Source organism: Petaurus breviceps, unplaced genomic scaffold (assembly GCF_028583685.1).
Source record: "Petaurus breviceps papuanus isolate PSGF00001 unplaced genomic scaffold, PetGlider_PUasm1.0 37, whole genome shotgun sequence".
In the NCBI taxonomy this organism is placed as follows: Eukaryota; Metazoa; Chordata; class Mammalia; order Diprotodontia; family Petauridae; genus Petaurus; species Petaurus breviceps.
Genome location: NW_027186296.1, coordinates 35,859,784 through 35,887,406, shown reverse-complemented (window position 1 = coordinate 35,887,406; position 27,623 = coordinate 35,859,784). Strand labels below are relative to the sequence as shown.

At 36.5% G+C, this 27,623-nt stretch overlaps 1 protein-coding gene across 1 annotated transcript in view; it reads left to right on the top strand.

Annotated features, from left to right (window-relative positions):
• MAP2K5 (mitogen-activated protein kinase kinase 5) overlaps window positions 1–27,623 on the top strand; it is a 292,027-nt gene that overhangs the window by 98,356 nt on the left and 166,048 nt on the right. The window contains exons 9-10 of the mRNA XM_069097384.1: window positions 19,572–19,611; window positions 24,670–24,688. Coding sequence (XP_068953485.1) covers window positions 19,572–19,611; window positions 24,670–24,688 — 59 coding nt within the window. The remainder of the gene's footprint in view (window positions 1–19,571; window positions 19,612–24,669; window positions 24,689–27,623) is intronic.

Here is a 27,623-nt window from a genome sequence, read left to right as displayed (position 1 = left end):
TCACCTCTTGAAAAAGATCCCAAAAAGAAAACTCCTAGGAATATTATTGCCAAGTTCCAGAGTTCCCAGATCAAGGAGAAAATATTACAAGAGCCAAGAAGAAGCAATTTCAATATTGTGGAAGCACAATCAGGATAACACTAGATCTGGCAGCTTCTACATTAAGGGATCAAAGGGCTTAGAATATGATATTGCAGAGTTCAAAGGAGCTAGGATTAAAACCAAGAATCACCTACCCAGCAAAACTGAGTATAATATTTCAGGGGAAAATATGGTCATTCAATGAAATAGAGGATTTTCAAGCAGAGTTGAATAGAAAATTTGACATTCAAATACTAGAAGCAAGAGAAGCATGAGAAGGTAAACAGGGAAAAGAAATCATAAGGAACTTGTCAAAGTTAAACTGTTTAACATTCCTACATGGAAAAACAATAATTGTAACTTATCAAACTTTTCTCAATATGAGGATAGTTGAAGGGAATATAAATGTGTGTGTGTATATATATGTATATATACATATATATGTATACATGCATATATATGACCATATAGGAGGGTATATGTGCGTATGAATACATATGTCAGTGTGTGTGTATATATGTGTGTGTGTGTGTGTGTGTGTGTGTGTGTGTGTGTGTGTAAAGGTGTATATATAGCAGAGGACACCAGATCAATTCAATAGGAAGGGATGATGTTTAAAAAATAAAATTAAGAGGTCAGAGAGGAATATAATGAGAGGAGATAGGGAGAGACAGAATAGGGTAAATTATCTCATATAAAAGAGGCAAGGGAAAACTGCTACAATGGAGGGGAAGAACAGGAAGGCAAAAGGAAATGAGTCAACCTTACTCTCGTTGAATTTGATTTGAGGAGGGAATACCATACACATTAAGTTGGGTATCGTACCCTACAGGAAAGTAGGGGGAAAGGAAGTAATAGAAGGGATGATAGAAAGGAGGGCAAATTGGGGGAGAGGGTAGTTAGAAGCACACACTTTTGAAAAGGGACAGGGTCAAAGTAAAAATTAGAACAAGTGGGGGGCGGGATAGGATGGAGGGAAATATAGTCAGTCTTTCACAATATATCCACTGTGGAAATGTTTTGTGTAACTACACATATACAACCTATATTGAATTGCTTATCTTCCCAGTAATGGTGGGTGATGAGGGAAGAAGGGAAAGAATCTGGAATTCAAAGTTTTAAAATCAAATGTTTAAAAAAAATTATTATTATTTTACATGCACTGGGAAATAAGATATACAGGCACTGGGGTATGTAGATCCATCTTGCCCTGCTGAAAAGTTGGATAGGGAATGGGGGAGGATATAGGAAATAGCAGATTGGGGGATGGGGTATTCAGTGGGATTGCTGTTCTGGGGTGGTGGGTAGGGGAAGGACAGGGAGAAAATTTGTAACTCAAAATCTTGTGGTAATGAATATTGTAAAGTAAAAATAAACATAAAATTTAATTTAAAAATAAACCAACATATAATAGACAGAAATAGGATAGGCATGTAAATTATGGTTGGCTAGAGTCAGAGACATGGATTCTGCTATGGTTGGTTGGTGGTGCTTACATCAGTTTCTTACCAGGTAGACCAATATCCTATGACTCATATCCTGTGGTGGGCATTTTTAGGGGGAATAGGAGGCCTGGGGTTTGTATTCTTCTGACTTGCAATAGATTAGGAATCTTGTGACTGAATAAGTCCCAAAAAAAGGAGAAACTAAAAGAAATTGGAGTGGTTGTCTGTGTTTCCAGGGAGCCTGCAGGATTTGCGTGGTAAGCTGCAGCTACAAGGACAGAGTCAGCAACTAAAGGGTCAGCCTTAAGGGGTTTTAAACTCACATAATGAGGGAGAATAAGTAAATTGATTAAATCTTTTTTTTTTTTAAGCAATCAGGGTTAAGTAGCTTGCTCAAGGTTACACAGGCCAGTTATTTCTGGGTGTGGTGCTGAGTATATCTGAGCCCAGATTCAATCTCCAGGTCATCCCTACACCCGGGAGCCAGTGCTCTTATTTGCTGTGCTACCTGGCCTCCCTAAATTGATTAAATCTTAATAAAATAGAGTAGAATAATCAATGAGATAATGAATTTTCATTTTCATTTTCACAATTTACTCCCTTTGATTTTTTGAGGAACTATACTTCTCAGTGAATCACCCTCTTATAAATTTTAATAACAAGGCTTTACATGTTCAAAAGATAATGAAGAAAATTTAACAAACATAAATTTCAAGAAGCAAGAGTTGAAGTAATAACAATAAAGGTGCATTGGCAACCTTTGTCAGGGGAAGTCACCTTTAGTACATAGACCTTATGTGCATGGGGAAGAAAGGGAGAAGTCTAAAGATAGGATCAGAATCTCAAAAGAAGTCCTGATCAGTGTACTGAGAAGACAGGGCACTCAATTGACTTGGTGAGATGGAGTCTTTTGCCCCATCTACAAAGAGCAAACTTGGTGACCTCTTTTTGTTATAGATGGATCAGGGGATGTTTATGCAGGTTCTCTTAAGTAAAGCTGCAAAATCTACTATAAACATTATACATTTTATTATATACTACTATATTATACATGATATATATTATATATGCTATACATACATACACACACACAAATACATGGCTGTTAGCACAGGATTACTTAAAAGTCCTTGTAACTAAAGATTTAGTATTGCGACTTTGCTAGATACTTGCCCTGGCCAGTGAGGTTGGTGTAGAAGGAAAAAGGTGGGAAATAGTCATGAAAGACTATTATGATACAATTTGGAAAAACTCATAGCTCTCTTTGATTTCACAGAAGAGTCATAATGCCTACTATTTACACAAGAAGGTTCCACACCATTTACAGGGTATCAAAAACTAAGTTTAGAGTCAACCAAGTCAGAAAACTTCTTATTTAAGTAGCTTGATGGGAAACTGAGTCAAGAGGATCCTACCTTTACCTGCACAAAGTTGTTTTCTTGACTTTCTCCCAAGGGCAAACATCCACCTGCAGCCATCCTCAGACTGCAGCACACAGATTTCATTTGAATGTAACTGGCTCAGTGACAACCCAATAATATCCCGAGTCAAAAGTTAGAGCAGCATTAAAGTGTAGTACTAAGAGATCTTACATAACAAAGTACCTGTTTAAAGGCCAGGGTAATATTATTTCTTTGAGTAACATGAGGAATTTACTTTAAGACTGATTTTAATGAAGTAAAGCATCCATTCTATCACTAAGGAATTAAATGAGTAAAATCAAAATAGACTCCCTATTTTATGTGTCACTGATCAATACATCAAATTTCTTCTGTTGTCCTAAAGTTTCTGCTAAAGAAATGATATGATGTTAAAGGGATATAACAGATTCACTTATGACTAGAGTGAATTTCCAGATTTCCAAAGAAAGATCTTTAGTGGCCCATACTAGAGCAGAGACCCCATTTAATTCAACTTCATGGTTAGGGATTGGTCAAAGCTGGGCATCAAAAATGGAATGGCATTGTATGTAACTTTCACTGGGGAATGTGATATAAAATTGAATTTCACTTGGATTTGCCTAAGTGGTTGAATTGATAACATTGATCTCTGCCAAGTTGATTGTATTTGATTGTGTTTGTCTTATAATTACAATTTACCTATTGATATATAATGATTATATATAATATAATTATATGTAATATAATAATTTATATATGTATAATCTGTATATTATATGTGCATATATAATATGTAAAATAGATTTTATATATAATGGTAATTGGATTACACTTCTTATTCAGGGATACTATGAAATAGAATACAAATACAATCTTTAATACTCCAGTTGAACAGCTGTAATTTTCCTTAGGATTAAGTTTGAGTGTATAAGCATAATCCAGAGAAGCAATTTATAAGACAAGGGATAGCAGTGATGAGACCACGACTCAGAAGGCCCCTATTTAACTATGGTGGAAAAAATATCTCCCCCTTGAAACCAAAAAAAGATTTAAGAAAAGAATCCTAACACAAGGCACCAGTACCCACTGCCCCATGCATTTCCATTGCCATTTACTGAGTGTCATTCATAATTCCCTGGAGCTTGTCAATGTCAGCAACAATTTCTCCTGACTTGTTAATGTAAGAACAAGATTGATTAATAATAGCATAGGCCTCTCCATGGGCAGCTATCAGAAGATCCAGTACCATGCAGTTTTGTAAAATAATTTCTGATATGGAATCTACCTCTGTCTGAAGAAAGGAGATGTCACTGTGTATTTCAGAGATGGCTTAGGTTGGGATGTGTCTTCAGCTAGCCTTTCAATATCATTATATTCCTTATTGACTGAAACACTCTGTTCATGTCCAAATAGAGGATTAGAATCTATAAAACTCTGTGGCTAGACTGTTGTGCTCAATTTTGTATATTTCGGTTTGTTTCGTGTGTCTCTCCATCTATGCCACCATGCCCATATTTCTAGTAGTTTCCTTTCAGTTAAGCCTGTGGAATGATTAAAGTCAGAAACAGGGAAGAATCAAGTAGGCAATTTCACACATTCCATACTATCCTGGAGTGAAAAAATGAAAAGGTTGCTCTAGTACAAAAGAGCACTGACCCAGTGTCACAAATTCCTTTAGTAGTTCTGGGACAGTTTGTGACTTTCCCAAAGGACATTCACCATTGTAGGTAAAGGTTGTAAAAGAGAAGTTTCTAGGTGGACCTTGAGAGTTATTAAAGAGCAAAATTTTAGCACAGATGAATGAGTTTTTTTGCCTTGTTGATATAGTAATTGGAAGAGTGAGATTACAATTTACTTTGTCTCCTACTTTATATAAATAGCCTAACTTTTGCTCTTTTGACCACAGAGGAAACTTTGGCAATGACTTGTGAGTAGGGGAATCCTAGTTCTATTGTCCTTGAGGTTTCATTAATTTCTAATGTTAAACTGAATTTCATTTGGATTTGCCTAAGGTGTTGAATTGATAACATTGGACTGTACCAGGTTGATTGATTCCATTTGATTGTGTTTGTTTGGCTTACACTTAGCAAAAACAAAAGGATCAAATGGCCCTGCTAAAGAGGAATTACTCTCTTTAGCTGGTATCTGTGGTTTGGTTTTGGATGCCTGAACAGGAATAGGTATCCATTGGTTGGGATTGTTCTGGGGAATATGATGATAAACCTAAGACCTATGAGGTCTAATAGTTCCAGAGCAATGCATTTTATGTTTTACGTAACTATGAAGACCCATAATAGCATTATTATTTATAAAATCATCATGAGATTAAACCTGTTATGTGATCCTCAAAAGAATAAAAAAGTGGAAAGGACAGGAAAAAGCCTTGAGATTGTGCCACCACCCATTGGTTAAATGAGGGAGATGGGAAGAATTTAGGACTATCAGCTGTGCTAGTAGATTTCTGAGTTTCAGATCTTTTACTCATCGCTCTAGAACTACTACAATTTCTAGTAGAGGGTTTCATTCTACAAAGAAAGGAAGGATGGTGAAATTCATGATTGTAATTAATACCTAGAGAGCGAGTGAGACGAGTTCGTCCCAGTTGACTCTTTGGATGACATTCTGTAGAAAGAACACATGATAATAATGCTAAAATCAAATCAGTATAATAAGAGTAGAATGTCAAGTTGTCCTACTCTATAGGTCCTTCCTTTGCATGTGTCCATCAGTTTGTTCTTCAGATGAATGAGGCCTGCATTCTTTTGAGTCCTCATGAGCTGCAACAAATGGTGAGTAATAAGTCAGATGATCTGAGATTCTCCAAGTCTAATTCCTTTGTCTTGGAGAAGCAGTCATCTACAGCTACTAGGGTGGAGTAGGCAACTGAAATGGCAGCATTAAAGATCTTAACTCATAAAATGAGGGAGAATAAGTATGACAATTAAGCCTTAATAAAATACAGTGGAATAATCAATGAGATAATGAATTTTCATTTTCATTTCCACACTATTTTGGTCTAAATATGGCACATTTGATTATTGCATCTTGCAGAAATTAAGAATGACTATTGACGATTCTTACCCATACCAAATGAAATATTATCCCTGCTGGGCATTCCTGAATGATGAACTATGCCCACAACAACAGAAGGGGGCTTCTCTCTATCCTGTTTCATCTTCTGCCTCTTTTACACCCTTGTCTGCTCCTCCAATTTATTCCTCTGTTACAGGAGACTTAGTCTTCTCTGAAACTTTAATTAGGGATGACCTAGTGGCCTTTTTCATCTTCAGGAGAGGGTGACTTGTGATCAAACTGCAGGGAATCTGTTTCCTGTTAGTCATCATCAGCCATCAGCCCTTTTGACTTTTCCTATGTGTAAGAGAGACGCCCCCCTAAATTTGTTGAAGATCCAGTTGCTGTTATAATCTAATTCCAGGCCATCTTCAGAGGTTATAACCTGACTTGTAGAGATGTAATGGATTTAAAGAAGATTTTATACTCTCCTGGAAAAAAGACTGCCATACTAGAAGCATCAAAGAAGGTCTCCCTAATTGACCATTATAGGACCCACACTAGGACCCTAATAATCCACCTAACTACACTAGACTGACAAGCCAGAGAAGCATTCCTTGGGGGAATGGAAGTATGTGCAGTATGTCCTAATAATTAGAGTAAATTTCAGAAGATCATTTAGGAGGAAAATGGGACCCCCAGCCATTTTTACAATAAGTTTTTGTGAAAGCTCTAAACACTATACAATATTAGACCCAATAAACTCAAAATTTTTAAAACAAATGTTAAAAGTTGTTTTTATATGTAATTGGAGAAAATAATATACTAAATAAAAACAAATAAACAAAAAGATTAAACCCAGTAAACCCAAGAGATTAAAAAATTCTTAATTCTGCCTTTATTAACTAATCAGTGCCAGAAATTCATAATTACTTCCATAACAATTGTCCTGAGTCCAGGCATGGGAAGACTATAGATGGACTTAAAGCCATTGTCCACTATATTTATGAAGGAAGGGACAAAATAGAGAAAAATCCTGAGGAAAAGCCTGAAAAGGAAACTCACATATACAAGGGGATAACTTAAGAGAGAAGGCATGGAGAAAAAACAAGATTTAAAAAAGAAGAATAAAGGAGGTTTTTATAGTTTCAGAACAGCAATGGTTTGAGAAGATCTCAAGGATAATCTTTGGCATGAAGGTAGAGGGGAGAGAGAGAGACTGTGGACTACAGACTCTGGTAAGAGTTTTGTTTTCCCTGAATTATATGTCCTTGCCCACCCCACCAATGGTGAATCCCGTATCACTCTCAAAATTGATGATACCTTTTATATAGCATACTGGTGCCACTAACTTGGTTCTTAGAGAAAAACAAAAGGAGTCCTAGATGTACTTCTCGGTTTCAAAGGGTTGTTGGAATTGAAGGAGAACCTCGAGATATGTCTATTCTGCCTCTACAGTCACTGTAGACTCTCTTTTAGTACAGTACTCTTTTCTGTTAATGCCTGAAGCACAGATGAAATCTTTTATGTAAATTAAGGGCTACCATTTCATGCCTTCCTGGTAACTTTTTCTTTCTATCACCCAGATGACTTTGTTTCCTGTACTGATAAATCTTAGTTGATAATTAGGAGATTCTCCCATTGTTCCCTCTATTGTCTCATACTGTACATAAGAAAGAAAATGAGGGTCCCAGTATTTCACTAGACATTCCTGAGTCCTTTATGGGTCAATTCATCTTCTGATGTGGGACTCTTAAAATCTGCTGTCCCTGTAATTGTCACTACCAAAAGGAAGTCCCTACCATCCATACCTCAATACCCTTTGTCCTGGGAATCTATGAAGGAATTTCACATATCAGTGACTCTTTTAGAAAACAAGGTACCATTGTGCCTTGTGCATCTTCTTGTAATACTCCTGTTTTGCTTGTTAAGATGTCTAAGCCAAGCCCTGAGGGTAAACCTCTTACTGCTTTGTGCAGGGCCTGTGTGCCGTTAATGCTTATTTTGTACCTATACATCCAGTAGTGTCTAACCCTGCCCCTATTGTTTCTTCTATTCTTGTGGAGTTTCCCTGTTTTACCGTGATAGATTTGTGCTCGGCTTTCTATAGCATCTCCATTCACCCAGCCTCACAAAACCTTTCTGCCTTCACCTGAAAGCACACTCATGGATTACATGGACTAATCTGCCTCAGGTGTATATAGAGAGCCCCTCCTTGTTTTCTCAGATGTTGCAAAAGAATTTACCTTCCATTATCTTCAGAGTTTCTACTTTGGTCCACTATTTTGATGATCTTCTGTTAGCAGTACCCACTGTTGACATCTGCCAAGAAGATAGCTGCCATTTTCTTCCTTATCAGAGAGGCCACAAAGTCTTTAAATCAAAGGTACAGTGCTGCTTCCTTCAGGTAAAATAATTTGGTTTCATTTTGTGTGCTGGCACTCATTCTGTTTCTCTGAAACATGTACAGGCTCTCCAGCACCTATATGTCCCAAAGACTAAGTAGTAGTTACAATCTATGCTGGGAGCTGCTGGGTACTGTAGGCAGTGGACTCTATCATCTGTTGAGATTACCAAACCTCTTACCTCTTTAACTAATGACTCAGTTCCAAAACCTTTATAACTTGAGTCTGAGCACCCGACCACCTTTGCTGACCTCAAGAAAGCCCTACTATCAGCACCAGCACTGCAACTCCCAGATTACAGTAAGCTTTCATGCTTTTTGTCCACAAATTAAGGGGGAAGTGGCCTCCAGAGTCCTGACCCAAACCCACTTTGCATTCAGCACCCTATTACTCAGCTCAACTGGATTCTGTGGCTGTGGGCATCTTGCCTTGTCTAATAGCCATAGTTACTACTGCCCTTCTGGTAGAAAAGGCTTGTGATTTAGTTCTGGGGACCTCCTTAGCAGTGCAGTGCCCCTATGATGTTGAAGCCCTCTTGTTTTATCATCAAACTCAGACTTTTTCAGATCAAAGACTAGCAAGATATGAAGTGACATTACTAGGGCAGGAAAATTTGACTCTTAAGTGCTACTCTGTTCTCAGTCATGCAGCTCTCTTTCTTGATCTATCTCTGATGAACCTTTGCATAACTGTGCTTCTGTAGTGGACTTAGCTGAACATCTCTGTTATGATCTTACCAATACTTCCCTCTAAAATTTGAACTATGGTCTCTCTCACTGATGGTTCTTCTCTTATGAGAAATGGTATTCAATATACTGATGCAGATATGGTCTCTGACCATGTTGCCCTTTGGGCAACCTCATTGCCATGCAGTCTAATTCTCAAGCTATAGAATTGGTGACTCTGACTCAAACATGCTGCCTTGCACTTAGTAAAAGTGCAACTGTCTATATAGACTCCTGGTATACCTCTGCCATGCCAACAGAATGCTCTGGATACAAGGAGGATTTTTCATCTCTTCCAGTAAGGTTATTGCTAATGCAGAATTCATCAAAGACATTCTGTCTGCCATTCACCTACCTAAGGCCCTGGCCACAACTTCACACATACCAGTTGCACTGATCCTGTTTCCCAAGACAACAATAGACTAGATGAAGCCACAAAGATGGCTACTGTAGAGGGACCGGCTCATGTGACTTCCACCCTGGAATGATGATGAAGTTTATATAAAGAATTTCCAGCAGACCAGAAAAACTCACCCCACTTGGGAAGACCCCTTCCAGGTGCTGCTGACTACTCTGACTCCAATCGAGATTGACGACAAAGACTCCTGGATTCACTGCACACATGTGAAAACTGCCTCTTACTCCAATACATAATGAACCTTTTACTTTGTCTGATCTTACTAATATTACCTGTTACTTTCTCAAGTAGTTAGTCCCTCAGAAAGTGGAAAACCAAAAGAGCATAATAGAGTATGTATTGCCTTATCTTGTTATGCATAGTAGGCCTTATGATCCTTGGTATTATGATTTGTAAAATGCATAGAGCAGTAACAGAACCTAGGATACCACTTCCTTATTACCTTCTCTTAATTCTGAGGATGGTGCCCTTTGCTTGCCCTGGTCTGTTCCTCCAATGCTGATCAAGATGGAAGGGTGCTTTGATCTGCAATCCCAGCAATTGGATCTGGATCTGGATCTGGACCAGAAGGTGGCCTTGCCTATACAGCTGGCCATAGACCTCCCTCCCTCAGGTCTACATCTCAGTCTTCTACCTTTGATACCTGTAGTACTGACTCATCACTTTCTGGGAAAAGTTACACAAAACAGTCCTCCTTACAGGATGTGACAATATTAGTTCTGTGACCCCAACCTCCGTCCTCCACTTTTTCTTTCCTGGGGAAATATATGAACTGTGTTTTTCCTCTGTGGGTCCCAACACTATTATTGGTCATCATCATCAGCCTAATATTTTTAGAGGTCCATAACTGCTACAAGAAGAGAACTAAACAGCTGAAAAATTGGAATGATAGGATTCCCAACCTCAATACGAGTCATCTATTCTGAAACTGGACTCTTACTACTTTCTCTACCCACTGTGAAAAGAATTCCTTTGAGAAGGGAGCAGATGAGCACTTCTCTAAGGTAGAGGAGATAGGTTTGGAGGAGATAGATGACTGCTTCTCTAAAATAGATGAGTTAAAGGATCCCAGACCATGTTCTAGCCCTAATTATCCAACAGTAATTATTACTGATGAAGATTCAGAGGAACTGCAAAGCACATCCTTGTTTGATGAGCATAGGCTACTTCAAGGCCTATGTAGAACAACCACCTGGCATTTTAATCCTTGTTATATTGGTTTAATCTTAGCATTCTTGCCCATAGTCTTCTCCTTTTCCTTCAGGCATAGGCCAAAGGAATGACCAGGTGAAATTGGTCTATACTACTGCAATAGTTACAATTTTGAGAATCCTTCCCCACTTTGTAGAACTAATTCCAGAGCTAGGGGTTGCCACCCCAAAACTCAGAGACCTACTGTTGCATTTACTGCTCCTGCCCCCAGATCTACCAGCACTGGAAGTGCTTGGTAGCTTAACTTTTCTGCCTTTATTGAGCCAACCACTCACTTCCCCTCAGTTTCCTTTTTCTATACCTTCAGGAACTACTTCTAGCATACCCTCATCTTCCACTTTTGCATCTTCTGTAATTTTAGGAGGAAACAGCCTCCCTTGGAGAAAGTCTTCTTTGAATGAAAATGAAAAAATGATTGCTTTCTGTGTTGGTATTTATCTCAGTGATCTTCTTGTTTAGAGTTCTGCTCTTGTTCAGACTTCCTAGCTGCTTTGGTGATGATTCTAGTGTTATTGCCCATTACCCTCCCTGCTCATGCTAATGAATGGATAAAAAAGAACTCTATTTTCCACCTTCCTAGCCAGTTAGAACCCATATCACTAGATTTATTGGTCCTCATGGGTGTTGGGTTTGTCATCATCTCCACCAGAACAATCCTGTCCAAGTCTCCAGAATTATGCCTCAGTTTGTACCTGAAGAAAGTAATCTCTCTTTTGTGGGACTATTTGTGCCTTTTGCCTTTGCTGATTGTAAGATTAACCAGACTGATTGGGATCAATCAAAATGGAATGTTACACTGCCCATGATGATCAAGCCCCTTAATGAGTCTCAGATTTCAGTTAAACTCAATGCAACATTGAAAACTAATGAGAAATTTGGAATCTATGAAAATAGAATTCCTCCACTTAATTTTATATAGCCATTACCAGTGTTTCCTCTTTTTATTAGGAGAAATGAGAATGAGAATACCCCTTTTGATTTGGGAAACCAGATAAATTGTACTCTCACTCTTCCTTTTCCTAACATTAATAAGGCAAATTTATTTATCTGTGCCAAAACTCATTCCTTTAATGGCTTTGGCGATTCAACCCAAAAATTCACTTTTATAACCCTTACTTAAAATGGTCAAGGTCTCTCCAGTCAATCAAAAACTGTCCTGTAGTTAGCACAGGGACTAGTAACTCCAGGCCAGTTCTTCATTTGTTCTAGGATAGCCTTTGCTTCTCTTCTATCAGGATGGTTTGCGACATGCAGAATTGCTTTTGTAGTCCCACTTGTACCAGTTTTAATGTATCATTCCATAGGCTTAATGGAAAGGAAAGTCACTGGAAACTTAGGAGCCTGGTGGCATAAATGTGAGAAAAGATCAGAAGAATACAAACCCCCAAACTCTGTGACTCTCTCTAGTCATTTTCAGAGGGTTGGAGTTTTTTGGGGTTTTTTTTTGGTCATTATTATCTACCATTGGAATGGGGTATTTAATGAAATCTCTTAGAAACATTTCTTCTGAAATTGAAAACTTGTCCAGGACACAACCCAAATCATCTCTGAGACATCTCAAGTTATCTTTTCTCTTCATGCAGAAGTTAATTTAGTGACACAGATAGCTTTCTAAAACTGCATAGTATTAGACCTTTTGATTGCTTCCCAGGGAGGAACCTGTGCTATTATTAACCAATCCTGTTGCTCTTGTATTAATAAGTCAGGAGTTGTTATAAATATTCGTGAGCTCCAACATATTATGGCTGACACTCAATGCATTACTATAGAGACCCATGTGTACAAGCTATAGTGCTGGGTGAGACCCCTCTTCCAGCTTTTCCTGGATCTTTTCTTGATTTCAGGTTTTATTTTCCACCTTAATCAAATGGGGCCATCTAATCTTATGCCTTATGATTGTAGTCCCCTGTTTTACTAATTGCTGCACTGACTTATGTTCCAACCTGTGCTCAAATTTGGTCCCAAAGAAACTTATGGCAGTTCATCTAAATGAATCTATTAGAATCACATGTTGATTACTGTGTTTGTATTCTGCTTTATGGTATTCCTCCATAAGAAATTGCAACCTAATTGTTCTTATGAGATGGATTTTCTGACTTTCAAAGTGATACCTCTGTCTGAAAACTCATGCCAGCCTAATGACATCTCTCACCTGAAGAATGAAAGATATTAACAGACACTTGTTTTACAGCACCCAACTCCAGTCCATCCACTACAAGAGAACACCAGCTGTCCTTCTGTGAGCACTAGAAACACCCCTGTCACTGCTCCTGGAACTACCTCCTTACGAACTGATGATTTGTGGAAATGGAGCTATAGGTCATCATTATGGAGTCTTTATTTGTAATAGCTGTAAAGTCTTTAGAAGGGCTGCAAGAAAGGAACATATTTCATACAAGGATGAAAATGATTGTACCATCAATAGGCTCACTAGGAGAAGGTGCTCAGTGTTGTTTATAGAAGTGCTATGGGTTGAGTATGGCCCTTAAAGGTCATAAATGCAAAAGGAACAAGAGACCTTCCCACCTTTCACCAATGAGCCTTTTAACTGACCTGCAATTCCCTGACCATGAAGTGCAACCAACTGGGTCCTTTGCAAAAATACAAGCAATTGAAAATCTTTTTTTGGAAATCGGGAAACTCACTTTGGTGTAACCAGAGCAAAGGCAACTTCCCAAGGTTCAAAATGCGAGCATAGCCGCTCTCCATTTTATTCAGTAACAAATTAAGAACAGAGAAAATCAAAATACAGCATAATTCAAAATACAGCATTCACCAAGTGTAATTCAATAATTTCCAAGTACTACTCCAGCCGTGGGAAGTACATTCATGTAGTCAATCCCAAAGACCCTCTTCTCAAATGGAGGTTAGTTTCTAATCATAAATAAAGTACATTCATTTGGTCAGTCACAGAGCACAAAAAAGTCATAAGTTTCCCACCCCTGGATCACAACTGAATTACAATTATCATCAGTTAACTCCAAGCACCTTCTCAAAAGGGGAAGTAGAGAGCACAAAGGCCATCTACCTCTGAGTTACAACAAGGTTAAGATATCATCACAGCATTTAATACCCAAAGAAAGGGCTTTTCTTCATCTTGCCCCAAGGCAAGTTCTCAGCAATCTCTGTTCCTGGGGAGACAAAGCTTAACAAGGCCACAAGATATATTGCCAGTGTCCTCATTAATTCATTTTCTGTCTGCAGAACAGTCCTAGGACCTCTGAAAACATTAGCAAGACCCTCTTCCAGGATTTCTGTAATCATACAACAAGAAAATCCTCCTTCAGGGCTTCTGAACCAACAGCAAGGTTCCAGGACCTCTGCAACAACAGCACTGTCCTTCACCAATGGACGCAATTCACTTTCTGTCTGCAGAACAGTTTCCAGACCCCTGAACCAACAGCAAGGTTCCAGGACCTCTGCAACAATAGCACTGTCCTTCGCTAGTGGACGCAATTCACTCTCTGTCTGCAGAACAGTCTCTGGACCCCTTAACCAACAGCAAGGTTCCAGGATCTCTGGAACAACAACACAGTCCTTCACCGGCGGACGAATCTGGCAAAACAACATCAAAACAGACAGACAAAGTATCAGCATCACAGCCATGTCTCATCAGTCCTTGGCAGCTCTCAAAAGTCCTGGGCAACTTGAACTGGCCCTCAGCAATCCTCTCTCTCTCTCTGTCTGTCTCCACGATGCTGCTTCCAAAAATTCTTCTGCCTCCCTTCCTCTGCTTGTGCCTCTCTAAATCCACGGTACCAGCTCCTCCCAGTTCAGCCCTCTCTTTTCAGATCAACAAGTCCATCCCAGAAGTGGGATTCACAAGTTCTGGGTTTTAGCATTCAACCAAGCCAATACAGAGGATCTTTAAATTCCATTACTATTACAGTCCCCAGTTTCTGAAATGCCCTGCCTCTTCACTTCTGCCTCTTAAAATTCCTGTTTCTTCAAAGATCAGTTCAGAAGCCATTTCCTTCTCTGATGCTACTAGATGTTACTGTTCTCCCTACCACCATTAAAATTACTTAGTACTTACTATGTGTATATTTATGTGTGTATATGTATATACGTGTGTATGAATACCACACACATATATTTTACGCTGAACTCTCCATATACATATTATAAATACAAACTCCTAACTTTTGGCAGGGACTGTTTTATCCTTATCTTTGGACCTTCTCTACCGAGCACTATGCCTGATATATGTAGTAAATGTTTAAATGTTTGTTCAATTGAATTAATAAAGGAAATGAACTAGGCACTAAAAAAAATCTTATAAAAAATGTTTCCCCCATACACTCATTGGAACAGGTAATTACTGTGGCAACTACAGACTAATTTGAAGTGTTAGCTGTTAATTAAAACACTGAAGAGGTGTACAGTTGTCTTTTGGTGTAACCAAAGCTTCTATTCAAACTTCATTAATCACTTTACAGTTAATGTGTTGAGGAAGGTCAAGACAATTGAGATGCAGTATCAGTCTAAAGTAAACAAGTTTCTTTTCTCCCAAGTAGTATGCCATTTGTAAAGCTGAGGGATATATTCTACCCATCTGCCTGGCATCATCTTTGTGATACAATTCTTCATGATAATTAAATGTTAAATTGGTACTGTCAATGCACTGTAAACCAAACCAGGGATCTCTCCATTGCTCGAAATCCAACCCAAACTTCCATGGATGAATTGGCGTGCATCATAATTAAATCATCAAGTCTTTCCTTTTAATTTGCTTAGAAATGTGAGATCTCCCTTTTGGAAAAGGGATCAGCTTTCTTGACAAGCTAATTAAGTTGCCAAACTGTCCAGTACAGTATATATTAGACTATCTCCTGATCATATTCTTATCACTACTGCTTATCTCCAAAGTCCAGATGTTTTGTACTCTTGTTACTCAGAGTAACAACACTGGTTTTAAAATTTTTACTCTTGTATCTTGTTCTGTTTTCAACTATCTTATCTTCACATTACCTTTATCAATTGGTAGTTTTAACATTCAAACTTAGAGTAACTTGGCATCAATTAATGGAATACAGAAGGGATGATATCATATTCTAACATGTCATGTTACCTGCATTTATATACAAGTACAGTAACTGTTCTTTTGAATCACATTTCAGATGAACTCCTGCCAGATAATGAGCAACTGAGCACAACAGAACCCTCTTGCCTGTTTTGTTATTAAATGGAACTATAAATACCATGGGTTAAATAATTTCTTTAAGGAAATAACTATGTACAGGTACCATATCTACCAAAATATTTGTAGAACCCTTTTTTGTAGTAGCCAAAAGCTGGAGGCAAAGTAGGAACCCATCATTTGGGTTGAGTGAATGAACACATTGTTACATATGAATGGAATGGAATGGTTTTACACTGTAAGGAATGACAATATAAGAAATCCAAAAAAGGGGGAAGACTCCACAGAGTAGAAAAATCAATACCAGAAGAAAGTGCACAATGACTAAATATAAATTAAAAAAAAACACTAAAAGGCAGCAAAACTTGTATTTATTGCAATCCATATTGCTTCTAGATGACTGACATTGGAACACATTGCTTTCCTCTCTGTAAAAAGGTATTATACCAGGGATGGATAATGTTACTTAATCTGTCATTCTTAGTCATTGTATCTGTCTTGTTTAACTTTTCCGTTATTCAGTTAGGAAAAAAGATCACAATGGGTGATATACAGTAGTATAAAGTTTGCAACACATTTTATATATTTAGTATCTGTGAAATAAATGCTGCAGAAGACTCAGAAACAGAAGTTAAGTCTTTTGCCATGGGTCATATCATTAGTAAATGTCAGAAACAGGATTTGAGCCCATGTTTTCCAGTCTTCAAGTTTAGCGTTCTGTCTATTGTTCTATATTGTTTCTCATAGGGTACTGTGTCAAGCATTATTAGGAAATAAATATTATTAAAAATGCATTAACAAAACATTTTTTTTAATTGTCCTACTATACATACTCTAAAAGTCGTCCAGCTGTCTGTTTCCGTCTTCTTTGGAGAGGCAGTGTGACATAGTAGGTCATGTGCTAGACTTGCAGTTGGGAAATCCTAGTTTCAAATCCTATCTCTAACACTTATTTGTGCAGTCCTGGGCAAAGTCAGTAAGCCTCTCTAAGAGAGAGGTTCCTCATCTGTAAAATGAGGGGGTTGAATTAGATAGCTGCTACGGACCTTCCAGCTTGAAGTCTGTGATCCTATGATCTATTAAAATACTTTCTTACCTTGAAGGCTCAAAGTGAGGATTACCTCCTCCAGGAAGTCTTCACTGACCTTTTCTTCCTGCCTGTGCCTTCTGGTGAAATTAATCTCTTCTTTCTTCAAAATTATTATAGAATTTTGCCTCCATCACTCTTTTTTACTCATCTTGGCCTTTGTACCATATTTTTTTTCCTTTTCTTTTTTTCTTTTTGGAGGGGGGAAGGCAGTTGGGGTTAAGTGACTTTCCCAAGGTCACACAACTAGTAAGTTTTACAGTCTCTGAGTTCAGATTTGAACTCAGGTCCTCCTGACTCCAGGGCCAGTGATCTATTCATTGCATCACCTAGCCGCCCCGGTTTTTTGTAACTACAGTTTTTCTCCCTCTTTGGTAGTTGTCACTTCCTTGAGAACAGGGTCATTATCTTTGTGTAGAGCTAAAGCACAGTGGTTTGCACGTGATTGACATTTGTTACTTGTCGAATTTGAATTTATTGCCTAAGCTACAAGCCTGAGGTATATTTTCTTCCCCAACACTAGCATTATAAAGTATAAATTGTAAGTTTCTGAAAATTTGTATATCATTTAATCTTTGTAAATTGAATCATATTTTACGTATCCTTGAGGGCTCACTATTTAGTGAAATGTTGCAATAAATCCTTTTATAACTCAAAAGAATACTTCAGAAGTGTGAGTAATCCCTCCCAAATTCATTTGTTTTTACTGTAAGTATACTTTTTTAAGCTTATACTGTGAGGTGTACCTGTAATGAAGTCCAGTTCTTAAGCATTCTATGGGATCATAGAATCAAGACTCAGTGGTGTGTCCAAGATTTTACAGTTATATTGGTTATTTAAATAAGCAAAACCTTACAAGTAAGTCCTAATGTTAGCTGAATTTCAGTGATGTGGACATGTGATATTACTGATATAGATGCTCTGCTGATACAGAGCACAATACATCCATACCTGTCCATGTTGTGCCGCCATTACCACATCTTCTCCTAAACCCACCAGTCAGGTTCCATTGCATCTCATAGAGGTCTCTTTTGTGTTCTTTTGGTATGGTGTGGATACCAGTGGAGTTAGCTGTCTGACTTTCTGTTGGCTGTCCCTTGCTTTGGCTACTTGACCATTCTATCTTTTTTCCAGTCATGTATTTCTCTGTTTACAGCCTTTATGCTGCTTCTCCTGGAAAATTTCCAATTTGTAACTTCGGCAGCCAGTTCATGCCCTCTATACTTTTTGCCATTACCCTTTGGTGGAATATGCTTTAAAAATATTTATCTCTTTCTGATGTTTAAAACAATATGGCAAGTTGTTTCCAGTTCAGTTTTGCAAATTAAAGTTATGAACCTAACTTTTAAAAACACCTGCCAGTCAGAGAAATCTGACAGATCTTTTAGCCTAAAATGGAAGCTAAGGTTAATGTTTGTGTTTGTAGGAAATGTACATTGTTTTTAGAAGCAATCAGCAAATATTTATTACTTGCTGTGTGCTAGGGTCTACACCAATTACTAGGGATACAAAGAAAAAAAGTTAGCCCTTGCCTTCAAAGAGCTTTACTTTAATGGAAAGACAACATATACATACATTAATGGACACTAGACACATGCAGAGTACATACATGGAAGATCCAATTTGGCTTATGTGATAGTACCAATTAAAATGTTGGGAGCACAATAAAGTTATTCTACAAATGCTTGTCAGTAGAGAGAGATTTTTAGTCAGTGATGGAATTGGGAATAGATAAACTGTCTTTCCTGGCCTTTGGTATGCTCATCTTATACCAATCCTAGAGACTGGAAGAATAGCCAACTCTGGGTAATGGATAAACTCTTATATGTGGCAAGATCTTAGGTCTTAAGCAAAAATATTTGCTTCTTTTTTTCTTTTAGTGACTTGGGGTAACAGGCTCACTTCTGGATTATGGTGCTTATAGAATTCCTTTAGAATATGAATTCAGACTTGTCTAGGTACAAAAGGCCACATTACATTAAATATAAAAGGTTTCAGTGTGATTCCTTAGCATTTAGTTTCTGGAAGCCCTACTTACTAGCATTTCTTTAAACAATTTTTTCTCACTTGTTATTTTACCATTCTTCAGCTCATCAGCCCATTATTTTGTTCCTTTGTAGATAGCTTCTCTTCCTTCCCTTCTTATTGTTATTTTTTTTGTAGCACTTTTTTTCCCCCTTAATCAACTGATGGCTTTAATCAGGGCATGCCTATCATCAAATAACAATTCTGGCAGAAACTTTTGAGTATGTTACAGAATAAAACATTAAAATTTTTGTGTGGATGTGTACAATGTTTTACCAGAATGCTTCCTACCAGGTAATACCTTTTTTTTTGGGGGGGGGGGGCATATCAACTCATGAGGGCATCTACTAAGGCATATAATACTTGTGTTCTACATTAGTAAAATCAGTCACACTGATAAAGTTACATCTTGAAATCACAATTAAGAACATACAGTACAAATTTACTGTTTCTTCCAAACTGTTGAGGGTTCAGTACACAATTGGTTCTCAATAAATAGTGTTTATCATTGTTAGTGTTACTTGAAAATCCATCAAAGCACATTGTTATAAATATGATGATTGAATTTATAACATATCAATAAGTTATTTTTAAGAGCTATTCAATTTTTTTCTTTCCCAGAGCATATCATGTCCCAAGTGGAAAAATATTAGCTGTAAAGGTAAGCTATGAAAAAGGTTCTTTAATCTTTTTCTCAATTAAAAAAATTATTCTTAATGCTAATTTTTTTCTTACTTTGCCTTATATTTGTTCATTTTATTTATTTATTTTAAAGCAATTGGGGTTAAGTAACTTGCTCAAGGTTACATGGCCAGGTGTTTCTGGGTGGGTGCTAAGTGTCTGAGCCCGGATTTGATCCCAGGTCATCCCGACTCTGGGGGCGGTGCTCTTACTCGCTATGCTACCTGGCCGCCCCTACTTGTTCATTTTAAATATACCTGTACATTCAAACTTCATTCTTAGCACAATGTCTGGCATATAATAACTACTTAATGAATGTTTTCTGACTAACTGACATTCTCCAAAAGTCATTGCAGAAATTTGGGGCAGTATTTAGTCATTGAAGAGAGGTTAACATAGCTATCTACTTCAGGTAAGAGTTAGAAATATCTGTGCCCCTCTTTTTGGAATTCTTAGCACCTACTCATCATATTTGTCTTAGACTTTATCATGCTAAATTAGGGAATATTTCACAATCTCTTTATATTCATCATCAGCGATTTGTTGTGTCCCAACAGTGTAATGTGTTTATATATAACAAAATAGCAATATTTACATTGCTAGAATTGTTCTTACATAAAAATCACCCCAAAATGAGTGAATGAAAAGGTTAGCCATTTTAGTTACCTTATCTATTCCTTTGCTCATACAGTTGGCTCTGAAACTACATTCAGTGATGGTTTTCAGTCTAATGGCTTTCAATAGTTTGTCTTTAGTAAGTTGCCCAAAAGTTCACAGAACTCATTGTTGGAGATAATTACCCAAAGGTAGAGCCTATGAATTTTAGAGTTTGAAGAAAAATTAGGAGTTATCTAACCCCAACCCCATCATTTTCCAGATAAGGGAAACTGAGGTGCAGAGAGGTTAAACTTCTGATTAGTAATAGAACCGGTTTTCTTTCTGAATTCACATTTCTAGTCTCTTAACTAGTCACTGTCTTGACATTTTAAAAAATATTATCTACTATTCTCTCCAAACTCAAATCTTTCATTTTTCTACATATACTTCTCAGATCTTTTAGTATAGTTATTATAACTTCATAAGTGATTTGACTATAGAAATTTATCAAGAAATCAACAAGCATTTCTTTAGATTTCTTTCCTTTATGTTTTATATTTGTTTCTTGTTTACTTCTTGTTAGAATACAAACTTCTTTAGAGCAGAGATTTTCATTCTTTCTATTTCTATCTCTAGCACATAGAACAGTGCCTCATACAGAGTAGGCACTAACTTAGTGTTTCTTAATTTACTCCCATCTGCTGATATCCTGTGGATGCAGAGAAAGTTAGGTTGTTATTTAGGACATTTTTGTTAAATATAGTTAACCCTCAATTATTTGCAAAAATAGAAGAGAACAGTGATACTTATATTCTGAGACTCATTAATATCTGTCTTTGGAATGTATTACATTATATTTTTTAACAGTAGATTTGCCTAATTGTGTTTTGCCTGGGCTAATAATAAATTTATTTTGTATTTTCTGAATAACATTTTCAGTTAGAGCTATTAGAATGAATATTCTAAATGCATATATTGTTCTAGAATTAATTGAGAAATGTAAATAAGTCACAAGGAAATTTTGTCACATTGTCATATACCTGGTTTGGTTTTGGTTTTGGTTTTGGTTTTGGTTTTTAAAGAAACTGAAACTGGATTTGTAAAACTGTTCACTAACTTGTGTTACATGGGACCACTGTATGGGTGGACTGATGATTTGCCAATGTGATGCTCATCCATAATAAAGGTTATAGAATGAACTACGGAACAGTGAAAAGGAAAATAAAGAGTAGGCTCGCTGAAAGCTTATGAAAGTATAACCTTTTGAGGGAAAGAAAACATGGCTTCTCTAAGGAGAAATTATGCCCCACTGATCTACTAGAGTTCTTTGAGAGATTGAGGGCTTGGAGAGAAGGGTAAATAAAGCATATGGGCAAGAGCAGGTGGTCAGTGGTCATAATGGAATTAGCTTCTAGAAGAGATAGGCACCATTTTAAACTGGATATTGGAGGAAAGTTTCTGTCATAAATAGGCAGTTAGTTTAGAGAAGGGAAATTAAGGCTTAGAACCAAATGATATATCCATACGTACATATATACATATATATGTATGTGTGTGTAGTTGTATCTGAATTTTTCAAAAAGTAAGGGTCTTTTTCATATTTTTATAAATGTTCTGAAAAGTATATACTATGAAATGTACATCTTTGAAGACGACAGTAATCTCTTTTGGGTAGTAAAAGAGCTATATAAAGAGAAGTAAGTTATGAAAAAAATTTTACAAAGAGGCAAAAAAAGTAGCACCACCCTCCCAACCTTGCCTGTATGCCCATAAGGAATTTCATTATTAGTAAGTATACAATAAATTTAGGAAAAAGTGATACAAATAGCACTTCTCAATTGATGAATTTTAAACTGTTAGCTATATTCCAGGAAAGAGATTTAGAAATAATCCTTCCCAGTTTTTCTAGTACATCAGTCCCACTTTTGATTTGGAATCTCTACCCCAGAGTCAACCATTTTAATGATATCCTAGGATCACAGATTTAAAGATGTGAAGGACTTCAACTTAGCTATTCTCTTCCCATTCCCACCCCCATACTCTTCTCCCTACATATAATTTTACAGATAAGGAAACTGAGTCCCAAAGAAAAGTCAAGTGACTCACCCAAGTTCACACAGTAGTAAGTGGTAGAGCTGGGATTTGAGCACAGGTCCCTAAATTCAACACTTTTTTTCCTCTATAGTTTCTTCTTGACTCCTATGACTTCAGTTATCACTTCTGTTCAAATGATTTCTAAATCCTTATCTCTAACCCTGACCACTCCTAAATCCTAATCTAGCATTTTTTACTTTATGCTATGACTTGAGAATCCTGCTAGCTAACACCTCCAATTCCCTGCATCTAAAATCTAAATCATTGTCTGCATAAAAATAACTTCTTCCCCTGACTTCTTTAATTTTAATGGTACTCCCAATCTCCTGTTTATTCAGAGCTAAAGCTAGTTGGTTAGTTGACCCTTTCCTTTCCTATCACCACCAGTTACCAAATTCTATTGATTCCTTCTTTTGACTATTTCATTAATCTGTTCTATTCTCATTGCTATCACCTGACTTCAAATTCATATTAACAAATTCAAATAAACATAAAAAAGCAAAAACAAATATTCTCCTGGATTATTCCAGTCTCCTCTTGCTAGTTTCCCTGAATTCTGCCTCTCTTCTTACTCCTACTTTAAATCCATCCTATACACTGTTACCAGATTAATCTTCCTGAAACATAGCTCAGATTGTGTTATTGTCTTGCTTACAAACCTGAAATGATTCCCTCCTTCCTTACCAAATAAAACCCTAATCTCTCAGCCTGCCATTTAAAGCCCTCTAAGATCTGACTCTGAGGCAGCCAGGTGGCAGTTTAAATCTGACCTCAGGCATTTCCTAGTTCTGTGACCCTAGGCAACTTACTTAACCATGTTTGCCTCAGTTTCCTCATCTGTCAAATGAGCTAGAGAAGGAAATGTGGCAAAAAACTTCCAGTGTCTTTGCCAAGAAAAAAACAAAAGGGGGTTGTTGAAGAATTGGACACAACTGAAAAGACTGAACAAAAACAAAAGATTTTATTGCAACCTGCTTTTCCTGCCTTATTTCTTCCTGTTCCCATATATATATATATATATATGCCCTAGCCAAACTGGGCTATTTGCTAGTAACTTAACCCATATTGAATTGTGTGGCCTTTGTGCCTTTGCTCTTGCCCCTTGCTTGGAATCATATACTCTTCTTCCCCTTCCCATCTTTGCCTATTCAAATTCCATCTCCCCTCTTTGAGGTCTAGCTTATATACTGCCTCTTCATGAAACTTTTCCTGCACATCTCAGATCTCTTTGTCCTCTATGTACCTGTTGTGCTTTGTACATATCTCAGGACATATCACATGCTGCTTTGTGTTATAATTATTAGTATATTTGTCTTAGTTACCACACTTTGCAAACCTTTAAGCATTATTTAAGTAAGAGTTACTATTTTTAGGATATAAGCTCCTTAAAAGCATGTCCTTCCTTTTCTGTACTCCACTGTGCCTAGGACATTATCATTTTCATGTTGGTATTCAATATTTGTGAAATGAATTTCCAGTCTTTAGAGGTGATATCATGGAAGTAATTCACTCCCACTTCAAAAATTTGTCATGTTGCTATCTTTGGCAGAGACAAAATATTGAACATTATGATCCTCTGGTCTTAGCCAGTTGTTAATTCTTTTACTAGTGGGTGAAATGAATTGAAGACTTTGAAGTGCACTTGTTTTTTTCCTGGCTTTGCTTCTGACTTTTCCTGTGACTTTAAAAATGTCATTTGTACTTCTCAGTAACCTCAACTGTTAAGTAGGGGTGCCATGTGTCACAGAGGCATATTGTGAAGAGTAACAAATCAGTCATTTCCCCCAAAAAATAAACTATAGAACTTTGATGACTCTCTAGAATGAGTGAAATTAGTTTTCCCAAGTCAAATGATCAGTTAGACCCTTGTCTGCTGGAGCAATTAGAGGAGAGCCCTAGAAAACATTTTTTTTCCTTTACACTAAAAATACTAACAAATGTTATACAGTAGCTTCTTTAACATGCTCATTAGCTTCATAAAACCTAAAGTTCTAGTTAGTACTCTCCTTTCTGAGCTAAAACTTCATAATTGGAGTCAGTAACCTGATATCTGATGCAACGGTAACTTTCTGTAGTTTTGGGTGCCTAGATATTAAAAAAAAATCAATGATAAAATGCCTAGTTTTCATCATTTTAGAAAAAAGGATTGACAATGTAAAGCAAATTAAATTTTGGGGAAAAAATAAAATTTCCATTGAATTTTTATTTTGCTGCCATAAAATTTAGAAATCTTTTCACCAAAGAAAACATACTGAAAGTAATACTAATCACCAGTGCACTACAGGGTAATTACTTGACAATGACTATAATTCATGAAACCCATTAGTAACTACCATTTTTGTTGTAGGTAGTCTTGAAAATTGCAAGTAAATAGAGCAAGAAAAACATATAAAATACTGTTATCCAACTTGCAAACTAAACCTTTTTACACCATTAAAGTATTCTATAAAAATCTTTCAGCTAGGTAATGCTTGGAGGATTTAATGGATTCCCCAGTATTGCTTTTTTTCTAATTGGGAAAAATCCATCTAAAGAGAAAAAAAATCATAGCATAATATGTAGCATGCACTGATTATCATTCTTCTACTGCTTTGAGTTTCTGCTGCTCTTAAACTAGCATTTAAATGGACCATTTGATTAATCATTTGTATACTGACTGTAATCCTCCCAAATTTCCTTTCTGAGTTGTACATACTGTAAAAGACAATTATGTCGCCATAGATTAAATAAGTGAATTAAAACAGAATAGCGACTTAATTTGACCTGTGATTTTGCTCTCCTTCCCTTCAGTGGAACGTGTGCCACTCTAGCAAATAAATGAAGTCATCCATGACAGCTTGTGATGAATTGCCGTATTTATACTGTATATTTTAATAGCCTCACACTAATTTAAATTGAGCACAGAGTAAATTATAATTCAGTCACTTGACTGCTTGTATTTAACTTGACAACTCATCCTTATTTGTCCTGGAGGTGTAGTGGAGAGCAGAGGAAATGTACTCAGGTATTTCAGGCTTAGATTTAACCCTTTCTCCATGAAATGCTTAGTATTCAAATCCTCTTCTATTTCAACTGTTTAACCCCATATTGGGAGTGGGGTGGGGTGTAGGAGGAGAGGCGAGGAGTAAAAACCACCATAAGCTAGTCTCAAGCTGTCCATAGTTGGTATGTTTTTTTCAAATACTTTAAATGGAAATTTAATACTTTTCTTATTTTATTCATGGTCAAATAAGAAATTGACTTTGCTTCTTAGCATTTTAATGATCATACACAGGAATACATAGGGGAATGAAAATTAACTTTTGTAGTAATAAATCTCCCAGAAGCACTATGGTTTAAGGATCAACTTTATTTTCCCGTTCAAGATCCTCCAGTTGACATTAGCTACTTCCTTATCCACTATGAAGTCAAGAATTCTTAATTCTGCAATACTGCTGATGAAAAAATCATATATATACATAAAACATTTGTATTTAGGAAACTGCTACCATAATGTGAAACCAGCATATTTAGAGTTAGATGTCAGACTTAAATACTTTAAATTTATGGAATCTTAATTGAGCAAAATGAATTTGTAGAGTTAGAATTCTGGTTGATCTTTCCAGTTTGCCTTTTAGTATTTGTGGCATTTGAAATGTTGTTGGAAAAATAAAGTATATACATTTTCCCCATCCAAAAACATCTAACTATGAAGATTAGAGTTATAATGTGAATTTTTGCTTAATTCTGCAAAGCTGGACACATCTGCATGATATAAATGATATCAAATGATAATTTGATAATACTATATTTGCTAGTAGTCATGGTAAGCATTAAATGAATGTTTTATTTTGAAAACCTTAAGGTTTAGCTTAGTTTATTAGAAGAAAATATTTCTTATATTTGAAATAGGGTTGTTTAGTCCTAATATTATAATGATTTAAGATTGATACAGTGCTCAAAGAATTTATTTTGTTGCTAAGTTTTCTACTGTAAGAAAAAATGTAAGTGAATATTGTTGGCAAATGACTATTGATCGGAGGAAGCGTGTTAAATGTTTCTTGGCAGTCCTGTATTACACTTACAATCTAGTTTGGTGAGAGCTTTTATAAATAACCCTAAAGCAAACTCTTGATAGAAACTAGTTATGCTTTTTTGCTTTTTTCTACCCTTAGATGGATGTCAATACTCTAAGATGTGTGTTTGGAAATTGCCCTTTTTTCCTCACTGGTTCTATCAGCAGGATGAAGCCCATAATTTATGTTCTATTAATTCTCCAACATGATTACATTTACTCTCTTTTTCTAACATGAGGACACTTAAGTATATTTAGTGTTATTTGGAAATCCCAAGCTTGAAGTTCTTTTTTTCCCCATATTGCCTGGAGTCAGAAACCTTGGCCACCTTTCTTTAAAAAAAAATGCCTTTCTACAGTTTTCTTCTCATTACCTGAATCTCTTTTTATATAAAAGAGTAATCATTTCCTTTATATTAGTCTTAATGAAGAGCCAGGAAAATTTAAATAATCTTTTTTATATATAATGGATCTTGAGAAAATATATGCTTTCATCAGCGTTACTCTCCCTTATACTTTTAATGACATTAAAAAAATTAAACACAGATTTTTGTATGTTTTGTATTCATTTATTTAGTTCCCTTGTTCACTTGGAAATACTTTTACTATATCTGGAAGCACCAGGGTTTGTGGAAAAAGCCCTGGAATGGAAGTCTTGGAGGGACTTGGAAACTGACCTCTGTTCTGACACTTAGTAGCTATGTGGACTGAGCATATCTCTTCATCTCTCTGGGCTTTATTTCCTTTTTCCATAAAATGAGAGTTGATATAGATCAAGGGTTCTTAATCCGAGGTCTGCAAAATTGTTTTTAATGATATTTTTATAACTATATTTCAATACTGTTTCCTTTGCAATCTTATGTCTTCATTTAAAAACATTATTCTGAGAAGGGATTCACAGACTTCAGCAGACTGCCAGAGGGGTTCATGATACAAAAAAGGTGAAGAACCTCGACTTTAGAAGGTCTTTAATGTCTTTTCCAGTTCTAAAACTTATTTGGTATTCTTCTACATTATAATGTAAAGCTTTTTGACCAACATAAGTATTTCAAAGCTTTATATTTTCCTCCTAACTATGCAAAAACAAAAATAGACTTGGATGACTTATTTGTTCTTACAAGCAAAAGACCAACTTTAAATGACATTTATATCTGTCATCCTGTGTGCTTATCTTCCAGTGTGTGAATCACAAGACATTCTCTTTTAATGGTTTGAAGGTTAATAGGTACAAGTCACTCCTATTTTCC